The 16,769-nt window shown below is 38.6% G+C and overlaps 1 protein-coding gene across 1 annotated transcript in view; it reads right to left on the bottom strand.

The window, feature by feature from the left end:
- Window positions 1-16,769, bottom strand: part of LOC110171456 (CUB and sushi domain-containing protein 3-like) — a 188,561-nt gene that overhangs the window by 41,582 nt on the left and 130,210 nt on the right. Inside the window, exons 44-53 of the mRNA XM_020937169.2 lie at window positions 15,656-15,833; window positions 12,310-12,455; window positions 11,906-11,986; window positions 11,226-11,339; window positions 7,002-7,190; window positions 6,297-6,443; window positions 5,075-5,263; window positions 3,920-4,105; window positions 2,843-3,037; window positions 1,323-1,496 (exon numbers count right to left, since the gene is read on the bottom strand). Of these exons, the coding sequence (XP_020792828.1) occupies window positions 1,323-1,496; window positions 2,843-3,037; window positions 3,920-4,105; window positions 5,075-5,263; window positions 6,297-6,443; window positions 7,002-7,190; window positions 11,226-11,339; window positions 11,906-11,986; window positions 12,310-12,455; window positions 15,656-15,833 (1,599 nt within the window). The remainder of the gene's footprint in view (window positions 1-1,322; window positions 1,497-2,842; window positions 3,038-3,919; window positions 4,106-5,074; window positions 5,264-6,296; window positions 6,444-7,001; window positions 7,191-11,225; window positions 11,340-11,905; window positions 11,987-12,309; window positions 12,456-15,655; window positions 15,834-16,769) is intronic.

Here is a 16,769-nt window from a genome sequence, read left to right as displayed (position 1 = left end):
CTATTTGGAAATCAGATTTTCCGCAGCCACTTAAAATCTGTAAAATTGCCAGTGACTGTGTGTGATTTCCCTAATTTACTCCTGTACCCGCAAACCTGGCCAAGCATTTTATTATCACTCGTTTAGAGAGCAGCCAGATAGTGTGTTCGATAGTGCTGAAGTAGGCAGGATGCTGAGAAGGCCCTGGCTATGTTAACCCTGACAGCCATATCACTAAACAAGAGAGAGGTGCCCTTCCTTTAATGAACTAGACCAATCTTGGAAGAGCTAGTGCCACAGGGTTGATAAACGGACTAATACATCTGCCAGGGAAACCATCACTTTCTGCTGTGGCTAGGCTCAAGTAATTACACATGTCTCCTTCCCTTCTACAGTAGGGAACAGTGATGGGCTGTGCAATGCAAGCCCTGGTACATTTTATTGTTTAGATCGCTCACCAACAGTTCAAATTGTGCGGCTAAACCTTGGCAAGTGTGCCGTGGTTCCAGGCCAGCTGAGGATCTATAGCCACTTTTGCCCTGACAGAAACAAATCGCACTTGGAGACTTTTCAGTACAGCAATCTGCTCCAGGGTTCGGACATTTCAACAACTTTTATGATCCTGCTAAACCTCTTTACAAGTTCAGATGCTGTTTTAAGTGTGTTAACCTAAGGGGAGATAGGGGACAGTGCAGGGCTACTTTACAATGTTATGTCAAGCAAACTGTAACAAGCAAGATCAATGGAGTAGACAAGGTCAAATGTGGTTCTACTCATTGAGGTTTAAGTGGATTGGACAAATCAGACTACTCATTTCAACTAAAACATAGTTAACACAATCTTGCCTGTTTTATCTATTTTTTTTTTGTATTTCTATAACTGTTACCTAGCAACCACAATGTCACCCAGGGCCTAAACTTGTCTACACAGTTTTTGTCAAATTAAACTGTGTTTCGACTGTCAGAAAACATAAACTGCCTCTGTATTTTTGGTGTTGATGACATATGAATAGATATTACATTATAGAACTCACTGCCACTTCCTGTATTATTGTACTTTTCTCCACTTTTTTCCAGAAATGATCAGTTTCCCACAGGTGCTATCCCACCAAACCAAGTAATAATAATTTGAAAAACATGAAAATCTGTTATACCTGTTACTTTTAGGTAAACAAACTCAAAAATCCATTTAATACTTAAATACATAACTTGGCTTCATAAAATGTTGTTATTATCTAGATTGGGAGCATGTTGTTCAAACCTTAAAGCTGAAATGCCAACGCGTCTAGTGGAGGTCATGACTACAATTTTGTTTTTGTAAAAGAACATTTAGCCTCTTCTCACCCAGACAGTGCGTCTCCATCCCACTCCAGAGCCCTGATAGCAGACACTCTCTGACTGGAGAGCCTGTCAGCACGTAGCCAAGGTTACAGCTGAATATGGCAGATGCTCCGAAGGTAGTTTGGGTGCCGATTTTCTTGCCGTTTGGGGGGGTGGGCAGGTCGCCACAGGAAATGACTGCGATGAGGTAAAGGGGATTAGAGAGGGGGAGGAGGGGTAGGAGCATAGAAGACATTTAGAGATCAGATGAAGACACATAGAGAACAAAGTTGGCTCATATTGTAGGAGTCAATGGGCGGAGCAGTCATTTATAGCCAGCTCACTGACCTTAATGTGATGAAAGAGCGACCAGGACTATTTAATAGAAACCATAATAATGCTGCTGCCTTTGTCCCTAGTATATTATTCATCATGCTGTCCGTGTGACCCTTCGCAATTACAGAAGCTTTTTGCCCATTTTTTATGGTTAAAAGTGTCTCTCATGACCGCATCAAAAGCATTAATTTTGACTTTTAGAAAGAAATGCATTCTCAGATGAAAAAAGAAAGACATTCAAATAACCACCCAAGAAAATAAATAGACACCTTTTTACCCACACTAAGAGAAAAGCGTGCTATAAGACTATCTGAAAAGTACAATCATCAAGTTAATGTAGCTCAAGTTGTGTACAAGACCCATGCAATTACAGGGGTTACTTTAAAAGTCATATCCTGGACCACACCAAAAGCTTAGGACTTCTAGAAAGATGAGGCTCTAAGGTGAAAAATAAACAACCCTCACCACAATTACGGACTTACTTAGCATACTCAACAAGCTTGGAATGATGAACAGATGCTTAGCCTCAGACACCTGTGTAATCCCTTAAGTGTCATTAACAGAGCATACCATTTAGGAGTTTTTATAGAGACAAGGATGACTGATGATGATGGGGCCTATGAGACAGTTGTTAGAGGTAAGGCAAAAAAAAAAATGTGGCTATTGTTGGGAAATCAGTATCATCTGTTGTTTGTATATTTGTACAATGGACAAAAATGAAGCTTCTATCTTAAAAATGCAGAAGTTTACACAGAGAGAATAAATCAGTTAGTCACAGTTATTTAGGAGGGTAAATTGAACTTTCGATAATTTCATGGTGCAATAATCTGATGTTATTAAGGGATATAGAGTTGATTTTCAGTGTGGAATGATAACATTGTGAAAGCTAATTTCTTCATAACTGCATGAAAATAAAGAAATAAAATAAAATTGAATAGGACAATTTCATCACATTTCATTTCACATTTTATCATCTGGAGAAATGTAATAAAGCTACGAAAAGAATCACAAATAAAAATCTGTCGTAATTGTCAAATATGCTACAACTTGGTTTTATATGTTTTATTCATGGGTTTCAGCTTCCTGTCTGTGGACGTCATTTTGAGTACCTTGCACCACTTGAAATGTTAATTGCCATGACAACCTTGCTAAATTTGTATCACTCTGAAACCCATGGATATTACATAGTTTTTCTTCACTGTACTTACTTTTACATCTGGGTCTTTCATTTCTCCAGCTCCACACTCCGTTGGACAGACATTGGATGGTGGCAGGGCCAACCCGGTAATAACCAGGATTACAGGTGAAGATGATTTTGGTGCCGTACTCGTAGTGTGATCCATTGACAATCCTCCATTTCCCATGGTCCAGTGTGAAGGAGCTGAGACTGGGGCATGACACCACTGAGGGGAATACATCACAAGACATGTAAGTGGAAAAATCAAGAGATGTGCTAGGCATGTTACTGCTGTTTACTGCCAGTTTTATTTTATTTAGAGTGATTGAGCTGATGTGCTTCTGTAAACATGAGTTTCAGTCAATACTAAATGGGCCTAAGTGCATGTAACTGCAATACAGTTTCAAGCTGATTCAGACTAGTGCTACTATTATTCAAAAAATATTTAAATGAAGGAATAATAATCAACCTTCACTGAACATTGATTGTTTAATGCCTTTAATGCACGAATATTTTAGAAATAAAACAGTGAACTCCAAGCAAGTGTCCATCCAAGCTTGTCCTCACTCCATGGAATACTTCAATATGGTTACTCCAAGATTACAAGAGATCTGCCTTTCCATGAAGAAAACACATTTTCTCACAGCCCCTTTACAACAGAAGCTGTTTAACAATGTGAACAAAATGAGCCTCAAATCGAACTCTTTCTGTTTTGCTTTGAGACATTTCGACGACAGGGACCAAACACAGATCCCCTTTGTAAACAGCATTGTCAATCACTTTTTACACTCATTCTTGAGCAGCTAGGAAATTTATTTATTTTTTTTTTACATTTGGCACAGTGCCACATAGCTACTGCTAATACCATTAATCAATTTTAATCATCTGCTCAAACCTCACTACTCTATACTTTTCAAAACTTTTGCAACTTTTGTAACAATAGTATAGCTTTTGTGACATTTGCATCAATACACAACTTTCCTCTTCTAGACAATGACTCAAGTTAAATCGGCGCAGGGAGGTATCTGTCAAAATGCAAAAATCAGATGGGTTAACTTGTCTGCCTAAATAAGGTTTGATAGCGCCCCTGGTCTGGTCGTGCACTCACCGATGCAGCGGGGGATCTTGTTGTGGTTGCTCCAGGTGCCGTCTGGCTGGCACACGGTGGTGGTCAGCTCTTTGGAGGAGAGCCGGTAGCCGCTGTTGCAAAAGTAGGTCACCCGTGTGCCCACCGAGTAATCAGCAGCCAACACACCTCCGTTCACCGGAGCACTGGGCACGCCACACGACACCGCTAAAGAGAAGAGGAGGCAGTGGGAGGCAGTGTCAGTATGCAAATTCAGTGAGAAGATTGGAACATGTGGAGAAATATGTGAGATTTTATGTCACATGAGTCTGCTGTACATGCAACTGTTTACACATATCAATACGTTCACTTATCTTGGTTTCATCATGTTTGAGTCCAGTTCTAGTCTTGGTTTAGTCCTGGTGTAGTCCAAACACACCTTTTGGTTAAGTCCAAGTTTAGTCCCAGTTTTGATGTGGTGTATGTGCAACTTAATGAACCCTTTTCTCCAGGCTAGAAAGTACTTTCTCCAGGCTGGAAAGTACTATGCTATTATACTGGCCTAATAAGTATAATAGACAATAAGAGAATTTAATGAGGAAGATTTTATAAAAATGCGCCATAAGTGTATTTCAACAATGTGATTTTTTCTATTAAATGAAAAAATCAATATAGCCTGCTAATGTGTGGTATAATGTTCTTGCCAAAGGAAATGTGCAACAAAGATCAAAAGGAAAAAAGGCAGTTTAAACAAATGAAATAAATGGCATTCTAATTACATCGTTAGCTGTCTTCATAATATAGAGCAACATTTTATGCAGATAAACCATAGGTTCACATGTGTGCATCACCAAACCTAATTAGACAAATAAAGGCCAACAGAAACCATCACTGCAAGCTAATTATGAGTTAGCATGTAATTTGAAGAAGTGGAAATTGACAGAAGAAGATGGAAAATTGATTTTTGTTTCCTTTCACCCTGGCAGGTTATGGGTTCTTAATCAGACTTCATCCATTTTAGGAGTTACTGGCACAATAAAAGCTTTTTTGGGTTTAAAAACATTTGCTCGCCTGAAGTGCCTCCCCTCTCCTGTCTCTCCGCTGTGCGCAGGGTGATGGAGGCAGTGACCAGAAGAAGAGGGGGACAAGGCAAAACTGTAGTCACAAATAAGAGGTTGCCAGCCCTGATGAGCTCACCTTGACATGCGGGTACCGGGGCGTCCCAGGTGTAGTAGCCAAAGGCGGTCTTCTTACACACAGCTGTGCCCTTTCCGATCAGTTTGTAACCCCTGTCACACGCCCAGCGCACCATGCTGTTGAGGTGACCGCCAGTCTGACTCACCACGAAGCCATGTTGGGGCGAGTCTGGGGTACTGCAGTACATGGCTACAGTGGAGAGGTGAGCGGAAGTGACAAGACATAGGGGGATAGTCACAGGGTTTAAAAGAAGTGCAAGATAGTACAAAACATAATATTATGCAACAAGATAAACAGCAGAAAAAGTATATATGTCTCAACATTCTCATATACATATAATAGTGCTTAGTTTTAAAGCTTTAAGTTGCAACAAAGCAGTTCTTCTTATATCATTTTGTTTATGTCTTGGCTATGACTACACAAACTGGTAATGAACAAATGCGTCTCGATTTATATTGTTTTCTGCAACTAGCGCACAACAAAAGTTTTATTTTAATATCACTAAACAGCCTGAGCATAAATACAAAAAGGAAGTCAAGTCGGCAAATTCTTGTAGACATTCTAAATCAGCAGTACTTGGAGATCACTGGGACTTGAGAGGAAAAGGCACTGAGGAGTCAGTTTAAATTGAAGTCAATCAAGTTAAGAATGACTTGGGCTTAGAAAATTCATCACACCGCCTGGCTCTCCCAATAACACACCCGTGTATTCAACGTAATGGAGGGATACAACATAAAAGATGAATGCCTTTTGTGCTTTTCATTATTATTGATGCATTTCTCTAACCCTCTTTTGCATGACACCACTTGCTTTATTAAAGAAGCAATTACGAATTTAAAACCTTTTGAAATTAAGCTGTGCAAAATAGCATGCAAGCCTCAGTGTAAGTCTATCGCCTCACACGATTTGCAGTATGAATACATCTCCTGCTAAAAGCCATAATCCATATTGTAAATCTATAAACTAAAAAAACGTCATGCAGAGTATACTGCAAAGATCAACAAGACAAAATTGTTAGTTATGATAAAAGTCCTGGCATAACAATAGATTTTAAGAACTTTTTGGGGAAAATGGTAATTATAAATAAACTGGTAGTGTAAATTATTTTATTTGAAGTTTATTTGAAGTGCCAGTGACTTTTATCACTTTGCACAAAATTAATTAAAATTGTATTAATAAAAAAGAGAATGATGATAAGCTGGATACATACTTTGATACTCACCCACGTATCTGATGTGGAAGCCGTGGCGGTTGGTGCCGTGATCAGAGGACCAGCGCAGGAGCAGCTGGTGCCCTGTGGTGGTCAGACTGAAAGGGGTCTCAATGTCACCGCTAAGAGACGCCAGGCTTTGGCTGTAGATGTTGGGACCTGAAAAAACACACCCTAATATTAACATATGAAAATAGATCCTCTGCAGTGACATCATGGTGGGGGTGTTCTACATGTATGTGTACTGGCATTATGTTCATCAGCTACCATGGAGACACAATGCACACATTAGCATAGACTGTCAAATAATTTTTAAGATCGCCTGAAAATTCAAGGGAAAAGAATACAATATTGATTTAAACAGCACATTTTCAGAAGCCTGTGATCGAACGTTCATGGTCCTGTTTAGTTGTTTGATTTTCAACAAAAGGGTGACTGACTGACTGAAAAACTTGTGACTATTGTTATCTGAGAGAGACTTGTTTAACATCACAAATCACCTCAATTGTTGAAGTTCCAGCTAAAACCATTCTTTCTGCTCAGATTGTGTTAAATTAAAGCTCAGTTTAAAATCTCAAAAAGCTTCAGACAGAGCGTGCTTACAGTTAGCATCACACCCCCAGGGAATGACATAAGCTGCACAGTATCAATATGTGAAGCACGGAATGAATTTGTACAGCCATGAGAACAGAAACGCAAAATAAACTAAAAGCATACCATCAAATATTTCTAAGATGTCAAACTCTTTCTCTGTCTGAAAGAGCTCAAAGTGTAGCGTGATGTTGTAGCCCTTCTCCACATTAATGAGCCAAGAGCACATCTGCAGGTTGGGATAGTTCTCGGGGTAGCCTGGACTCAGAATGACCCCCGTCGAATCAAAGCGCACCTCATGGGCGGGGCATTGAACTGTTGAGTCAGAAAGAAATGTTAGAAAAGAGAACAGAAAATCGAAGGCAGAGTTAGGTAGTACAGACCTTATTTTTCTTTTTGTACTTTATTTTAAGAGTACAAAAGGGAGAAATAAAGTAAAGCACTATATCTGTTGAAATTGTGTGTTGAAAATTGACCAAAATTAAGAATTATTTGGTATTGCCAGGCCCCTCATTATTTCTCGTATCTCCTCCTCCCTCTTGAACAATGTGTGCCCGTGTGTCCTCTCCCTTACCCTTACTCTTAACTGTGAGCCCTGACATTTACATTACATAGTCTAATAAAAAGATGGAGTTAGAGCTGAGGAGAGATAATACGTTAACTGCACAAGACAAGATGTAGTAGGAGGCAATTCACGTATTTACAAAAGCTGAAAATAATTATATTATTGGTGGCAAAACACAGAAAGCTAAGAATGGTGGCTCCCCCTCAAACAAGTGTGTCAATAGATAGTATTACTGTGTAGTGTAGTGGGGGAGGAAGCACTTTATCTGAGAATAGTGTTGGTGTGTGCCTCAATAAGCTCGAGTATTTTTCTATATTTGCTGTAGGTCGACATCTAGTTCTTCTTTCTTGTCGATTGTGCCGGTAGCATCAGTATGTCTCAGAGCCACTAGTGAAGAAACATGACGCATATGAAAGGTTAATGCGAACAACTGTTCATAATAAAAAGGTCAGTGCTAACATCCAGACATATATCAAGAGAAGAGACTAAGAGCATAAGAATGTAACACAAAGCAGGCAAATATTCTCTGGTAATGAGTTACATCAAAAGTTCAGAAACCACAAATTCAGCAGCAACATCTTCACAAAAGCATTCACATTTCTCTGGAAATGCATTCATAGTTTTAAAACGAAACCATTCGTTTCCATTTCTGAAGCCTCTTCATACAGTGTCATGTATAAAGCATGGGCTATTCTTCAGAGATACTCATTCTTAATCCTGTCTGTCCATCCTCATCAGTGCACAGTGCAGCCTCTTAAGCTTTACTTTACCCAGCTCTGCTTCCGTCTCATACTTTTTGTGCTGGTAGTAAAAGTTGTTTCCACAAAACTGTACTTCAGCATCTAAAAACTCATTGACTGACTTAAAATCTTCCCAATAAATAAACAGATTAAATCAAACTCCCAAAGTTTTTCAGCTAAGGTTTTCAAAGACCTTTTTTTTTCATTCTACTGGGAACAGGCAGGGCAGATTACTCATCCAGGTCTAATGCAGTTCAGACACATTACTTTTGCCTTTGTGGATAGTAACATGTGTGTCTGCTGTGTCCAGGGAGCAGCAGACTCGCTTGCTCATGATGGGGTCAGGACGAGGTTTTTGGTAAAACTATTCTCGTGGCTGTCTTTTGACCGGTGTATCACTTTTAACTTTAACTAAAACCTGAATATTTTCTTATTGCCAAATCTTGGGTCATATTTCCAGCTAAAAGTGAGTATTGCAAACTAACTCTTCATATTTGTACATGAAAACAGATTTAACTTTTTGTATTTGCTTCATTTCTTGGGGTGCAACTGCGTAGTTCTGCTGTATTCCTGTTGACAGTAATTTGATTTATGAATTTACACAGGTCAGCTTGAAACTATAGAATAAATAACAAATTGTATTGTATTAATGGTTGGATTTTTTGGCTGAAAAACGTAAAAGAGCATAATATAAAGCTTTGTGAAGGAATGCAGTTACAGTACTATATTAAATCAGTAATTATAGTGTGAATGTTGTTTTGAAGATATAATTTGAATATTGAATATTGTTAATATGTTTATTATAAATTTCAAAATGCACCTGTATAGCTACTATATGTTGAAATTCTGGGTAAGTTTTTATTTTAAAATGCATGTCCTATAATAAATGTGTGTCTTATGACGAATATGCCTAAGGTCACACTAGAAGAGCTAGCCCTATAATGACACAAAACACAAACCAATATTGCACTTCCATATATCATTTAGGTCAACAAGGGAGGAGGACCAGTAGGAATTGTCCCTTTCACAACTGTAAAGAAGCAAAAGTCTCTCAGATGTGAGGAGCGGGTCAACTTAAATTAAGTTCAACTTTACATGTCCCAAGGAGAGCAATTAGTTTCATGCTGGAGGTGGCACAAGGACAGTTCAGAGCCCACACAGAAAAATGTAATGAATTCTTTGCTACAATAATGAGGTGATCCATGAAAATGTCAAACAAGGAATTACCAACTCAAGCGTCCAAAGTTTCACTATAAAACTGTAATGCTCAGGGCCGATATAACAAGCTGTTGAATACAGCAACAGTGTAGCTCTTACCCAGTGTTTGTAAGAGTCCCTTTGCTATGACTAACATTGCATAATTTATTACCATGGTTGAATAAATCGTTTCTGAATCTAAAGAGAGTGCTTGAGACTACATTTGCAGCTGTTTGTTTGTCTTATTGCAGTGCATTGTGTACACGCGATGCCCTCCTCAATACAGCATCTTTTGTCAGTGGACACTGTTGCTGTATCATGGGGCATTGTTGTATGAAAGTATGTATGTGGACCATATGTGGGCCAACGGATGAAAATTAGCTCATGGTTACAAACTGACATTTGCAGCATGTATCATAAATCATGCTTGTTTATAAACATGCACCGAACAAATGAGATTACCTTTCTTTAGGGTGAACATAAAACATATACTAGTTGTTGGGTTATTTATGGTAAGTTTTTTGTCAGTAATATGTATGTCGCAGAAAAGCAGTTTTTGAGCCTTGTAATCAAATAAACAATACTATTTTTCAATTTCTGAGTACAAGGGCAGAAATTCTCATCAACTTGTAGACAAAGGCCTCCAGGGTCTTTGTCTCCTGTAATAACCTCAGAATAGAAGATTTCAGAGAGGTTCTGTTTTCTGCATCACAGATGTTTTGGCAAGACAGGCAGGCTGATGGCTTTTGTTTTGCTCTAAACAAAATCTCTCATGCAGACAACGCATACGTTTGTTTGTTTCAATCGCCCGAAAGAAGAAAAAAAGTATGGGTGGAAGATTTTACATCAATCAGCTCCTCTGAGCGAGGATTGTGAAATAAATCTGTTTGAAAATAGATGTGACCACGGATAATACCTTGTTATACTGCTAAAATGATACAAATGTGTTTTCACAGAGTCACTACAGCGTGTACAGAAAAGCAATGTTTTTTATAGACATGGGGGTCAATGATCTTGGGTCAGCTGTGTTCCCAGACAAGCTGTGTGTCATCATGGCGCTGCTATAAGGGGTCTCTAGCCGTCTGTTAAATGGTGCATCAACAGAGATGGGCTGGTGATTGTGACCAGCCCGGGCAGACTGATAACAGCAACAAACGCAAACACACACATAGATATAGGCAATGTGTTTGGGGGTATATAATACAGTCTTTTTGACTGAAGGCTGGCTAGAGCAGAGACCAAAGTTTGGATCAACTTAACATAAAATGGATGGTGCTTTTAGGAATATAGGTAGTGCATGTTTTATGCACAACAGTAATGGCACAAAACTATATGGCTGAACCCAATCTTTCCCATGCAGTTGAGCAAAATGTTGTCTTACCCCAGACAATGTTGTAAAAGCAGCTTTTGGGGTCAAAATGTGTCTAGTATGTGCTGTCTGTATTTAATTATAGAGTGTTTTATTGTTCAAGAATCAGAAAGGGCCCTGTTAGAAAGCAATTTGTTGTTAACATACAGTGAAATAGCAAAACACTGCTCTGGCCTTTGAACGTTGTGAAAAGCACTTGAAAACTCATCATTGTGAATAATTAGGATGCTTGGAATGCATAAGGTAAGTGAGGAATAACTGAGGCACTGCAAAATGGCTTCTGTTTAGTAAGTAAATATTGGTTGCAGTGCCTTTCAAAAGGGAACAACACAGAGATTAAATCAAAAATAACATAACAACATTGACTCTGAATGTATTCCATTGTTACAAGTGAGTACACTTAACTGACACATGTAAAGACAGAAACGTGTCCCAAAGCAAACATGTTTGTGTCCAATCTCACAGTGAAATAAACCAACCTTGACAGACTGGTGGGGGTCCATCCATCTGCAGCCGTTCTCCAAGCCGACAGGTCAAAATCTCACTGCCCACCAAGGTGAAGCCAGGCTGGCACGTGTAGCGGATAATGTCCCCTGTGAGGTCATTTACACCAGACGCACAAACACACAAACACACACACACAAACACACGCACACACACACAAGACCATTAACACATCTCAGAATGGTAATCAACAACACATTTGCTAATGAAGACTGGCATCTCCTTAGCCAGACAGACTAAAGACACTTCATTACATTACAGTGTCAATGTGCAAAGGACACGCACACACAAGCGAGTCTCAGGCATTACACCTCATTGCTTTGGCAGACTTGAACCCGCCATGAGCCATATGATCACCACTTCACTTTGCTAATTACGTCAGCGCTGAATATTTAAACGGATTACATTAGGAGATAATTAGCTACGCAATTCAAGTGGTGAAAGTAAAGTGTCAAAGAACAATACATGTTGAAACACTGGACTTAATTACCTAAGAATGAAAGAATATAGAACCAATGTGTTTCGGGTGTTATGAAATGAACAGAAAAGCACATTATGTCTTTGTCTGCCACTGTCTGACCTTTCATGAAAACAGATTTAATTCAGTGTTCTCATTTTTGGATCAAAAATAAATTGTAAAATGAAAAAGACAAACCTATTTCGAACTCGTCATCTTCGGTTAGTATGGTAGCATTGGCAACAGGTGGGGGCGGCTGACATGTTCTGAGCTGGTAAGCTATAAAAGAAAGAAATTTGTCACAAATACAAGGATGATTATTAACTCCCAAAATATGCAGACTATTAAACACAGTACAAAATTACTAATGGAGCAAAGACTGAAATTTTTTTACGATCTTTTGAAATTTAATACTGGATGTGACACTGGTAAGAGAAGTATCCATCATTTATCTGCAGCATTTTGTCAGCTACATGTGAAAAGGGAGGCCGCTACATAATAACTAGAAAGCTCTGCCTCTACCCTGTGAGGGGGCTCAAACAACGGTCACTGCGTTTTGTCTAACAAGGTCTTTGCTTAGATGTTATCAAAGGGGAGGTTACCGTAGTAATGAAGCACAAAGAAGCCACTGGTGCTGAAGTCACTGTGGAACTTAATGAGGATCTGATTGGCTGTGGTAGACACGCCCTCTTGCACCGAGCTCCCACTGAACTGACCTATCTGCGGCGAGGCTTGGTCGGGTCCGTCCCTGAGGAGAGAGAGGGGAGGAAGGGGAGGGAGGGGGCATGTGCATGTGATAAATGAATAAACAACAGTAATAGGTTGCAGGAATCAAAGAGCAGGTCCACTTATCCCCAAGCAAAGCCCAGCACCTGGCAGTCGATGTGAGGATCTGAGCGAGAAATTTCATATAATTAACTGCGTCAAAGTAGAAGTTGGAATAGTGTTAACTGATGAGGCTCAAACTTTTGACCCTTCTAGCCATGTTATTGATGCAATCTGAAGTTTACAAAGATCAATGCAGCAAAGTGATGTAAACAATATTTCTCATTGTGTAAAAATTTTGAAGTGCTGTGATTAAGGCATTGCTTAATCAAACACAATTGTTTTAATAAAGATATGACAATAAGGTTTTAAATTAAAATACCCTACTCTGTACTGCACAGCTAATAATCGCTGCCAAGAAGGTCTGCACAAATAATGACAACAGAATCAAAATCACAATTTAAATTGTCATCTTCAACTGATTCCAAAAGCAAAAGATTTTTCTATTAATGTAGCATATTCTAGACTTCTTTCACACATTAATGGTCCTGTACGTGTTAAAAAATGTGGACAGAATCTTGTTATTATAAACACCAATCAAAAATGTAACTGCAATCGCAATATAGAAGAATCGCCATTACAGGTGCAACTCTACCACCAAGCAAAACACATTTTGACAACTTATATACCAAGGTCCTGTCCTGACTACAATCACAAAAGGACTACTTTTGCTAATAATCCATCTAACATGCAGTGAGATTAATGGAATGTAATCTCTTCATTCATTAGTTCATCATCTGCATATCATTCAAGTTTACAGATGGTCGTATAACTATATATTCTAGTTCTCCCTCGAGTCTGGATATATTGGAACATAACACTACCACATATAAGTTGGCATGACCTTTCCGTTTTGCTGCAGAGGTGTTATAGTTGATCAGTGTGCCAGCAGCCACTATCTCCAACTCCAAAAAGAGCCAGAGCGACAAAGCCAGCATGAGATGATTGGAGGATTAAACTCTAACTGTGATTAAAACAGATAAGACATCATGCCAGGAGTGTGCAACTGCCACCCTGAGGTACTTAATGTCTCCCTATGAGTTACATGGGTGCCACTCTCTTCCTTCTGTCGGGATTTAAGTTAAAATATCTTTGGGCTGCAGTTGTGAGTTGTGGGAACAGCAGAATGTTAAATTGACAGCAGCATTGTACAAAAATGGCAGGTTAGAAGTTGAAGTTTTGCTGAAGGGGAACATTGTTGATTTACAGATACAAACATCTGAAATGAGGTGTTTGCAGAGCTCAGAGTGCACCTGCTGCAGCACCACTCAGCCTGAACAGAGGCGTCTGAGGTAACTCACATCTAATTAGGTATAACCTCCAGGAGGCCTCCCAGAGAAGCACTGCACTGTGACCGCCACAGGACAACAACAGGGCCATCACTGCAACTATCTATAGCTAATGTCAATATATATTTCAAGTCAATGGCCCGAGATGGAGCTGGTGCTACCAAAACATAAGTGAAATAATATACCCAGAATATTTTTCATGGACTTTTAGGAAATACTTCATTAAAACAGAGTTAGAATGCTTGCTGGGCAGTAATCAGATACAGTATGTGGTAACTAATGAGCATAAGACACATAAACCAATAGAGATAATTTTTCCATTTTTCCTTATCAAAACATTTAGTTAAGAAATGTGTTTTTTGGCAGATAATGATTGTGTCATGGACATTTGTTACCACATAGCTGGCTGTGCTTATAAACTCTTCATATTTGACTAAGGGAAATGGGAAATTTACATGGGAGGTTCATAGTGGTGCCCTCAGGTGGTATTCATAATTGATTTAAAGATTTATTCTTGAGTATAAATTACATTAGCTTTTGTTTTGTTTAGCCCACTGAGAAACAAACTATCAATCAATGTGGACTGTGGACTTGCTTATAGACAAAAAACTTCAAGGTTTTTTTAAACAAATAAATAAAAAAATTTGATTACATAAAAAACAAACTGTTTTACAGGCTGCCTTATTTTTCTTTCATGATGTTTTTCTTCAAAGGTAATGATGTATTTAGATGCTCAGCGCTTCCTGTATTTTGAACATACTATACAGTAGAAAAGACATTTTCATCCCCATGTGATCAAACAAAATGGTAGATGACAGTTGGGAGGGAACTGTTGCCTTCAGAGGACAGATTGTTGATGCACTATTTCATTTAAAAACAGTTATGCCGGTAGCTGCCTCTGCTCAGACTACAGTAGACCAACATGCTGCAAGGCTTTTCCTTCTCCAGCACTCAGGAGGACAAGTGCCTGAGGCTCGCTCCTGTACAAAGAGCTCGGAGAGGCAGAAGAAGGCAGGGCACACCCAAAGACAGACAGCTCCCAACATAAAACTTCACATGAATTACATTACCTCTGCATAATTATCTTAGAGTAAGACTTTCTATGTTGTTTTTAATGGAAAACTATACACCTAGTTAGAGCTGGTATGGTATAAAGCAATAAAAATCAAATTGTGATTAGATTCCTGAAATGATATGCTATTTTTGGTGAAATTGTGATTCACAGATTTATTCTTTGCATCTTTATGCACAAACACAAATTTGGTCAACCTTCATTTTGCTCTGAGTGTGAGACAGGTTGGCTTAACCAGTGTGAACATTCAGAAGAAGTAGATGATTTTATTTACCTCCTACAGACAGTAAATCTGAAATTGTAACCTGGGTCCAAGAAAATGTTGATAATATTTAATATTGCCCACCTCTACACTTCAATAAAGAGTAATTAAAATACAATTATAGAATTTACCTGTGTCTAACTTTAACCAGAAAAAACATACATAATTATTAGTGATCCAATTAGAATCTAAGTAAGCACGAGGCTACACAAGAAATAAAATGTCCCGATAATCTTCACTTTCTATATTATTAATCACTACCAACCAATGTCACTGAGCTAAATCCGCAATTAATAGCGTTTTCTGTTTAATTAGTTTACTTAAGCAAGTTTTGTCAGGTGAATTGCAAAGGCCAATACCACAAAATATAACATATAACCTTTTTTGGTTATATGCTATATTTTATTATTCAAGGACAATTTAACATTACTGTCAATAAAATCAGTATGTATTAAGACTAAGACTCAGATCAACAGAAGTCAACAGTATAGAAAACTTACCACACCATGATGTAGTCATAGATGGGCTCTGTGTTGATTACAGAGAAGTTGATGTAGATGCCATACCCAGGAGGCACCCGGACCGTCCACATGCAGTCCTGGAAGTGGGGGTACTCAGCAGGGTGTCCCGGGGAGTAAATTGTCCCATTCATGGATGTTATATTTCCACCACATAGAGCTGTAGGAAAAAAGGAGGAACTTTAGGGAACTAGAGACAGAATATTGAAAAGCCTGTCTGATTTACCTCCTGCTATAAAGTTACTGTTATGGCTGTTACTACCACAAACAGTGATGAAACAAAGCCATAACTGTATGTTATTGGGTTTTCACAGAGATGGTAAGAGAGAGAATACACCTGCCAGGGATCACCACAGGGAAAGCTGTCAATAAGATGACACTGAATGGTGTTAAAACTTTACAATAATTCAAGTTTAAAATGTATTCAAACTGACTGTGAACCCAGTGCCAAACCTAAAAAATGCACCTAAATTAAAGGAGGACATTCTGTACCTCCTCACAGTCTAAAACAAAATGTCCTTGTCTAACTTATGTAATGATGTAATGATTAATTGTACCTAAGAAACAACTAGATGGAGCACTTAAATTTATTAAGACAGACATAATCAGCCCTGTAATGCAAACTAACAAATGCCCCATAGATCATCATAACAAGTACTTTGCAATCTTATAAAGTGAAGTTGCTCATGGTGAGTCATATGCTTCAGTGCTCTGAAATAAAGATATATTATTTATTAACAAACTATTGAACATATGATTTTCTGACATGTTCAAAAGGCTTTACAGATCTAAGTTAGTGATTAAGGTATTATCAGGCTTTTGGGGACAGCTTAGTGGACTTAAGTCTTTGGTATATAATAGTCACTGATTAGTCAAACCAGTCCCTCATATTAGTGATCATATCAGGTAGATATTCTGTGTATTCTGGCACATTCCTGTGACAACCAGCATTAAATTCTTCACCAATATCCACAGATTACTTTAGCTTGAACCACTTGGGATAGATACTTGGCAGGCTTGTGTAAATCCTTTCTGTCTGCTGATAACACTTTGAGAACTTGAGACATTGAGAACAAAATATTCCTGCTAAAACTGC

This window comes from Boleophthalmus pectinirostris, unplaced genomic scaffold (assembly GCF_026225935.1).
Source record: "Boleophthalmus pectinirostris isolate CB_2022bp ecotype Guang Dong unplaced genomic scaffold, ASM2622593v1 HiC_scaffold_6, whole genome shotgun sequence".
In the NCBI taxonomy this organism is placed as follows: domain Eukaryota; kingdom Metazoa; phylum Chordata; class Actinopteri; order Gobiiformes; family Gobiidae; genus Boleophthalmus; species Boleophthalmus pectinirostris.
This window is presented reverse-complemented; position numbering and strand designations above follow the sequence as displayed.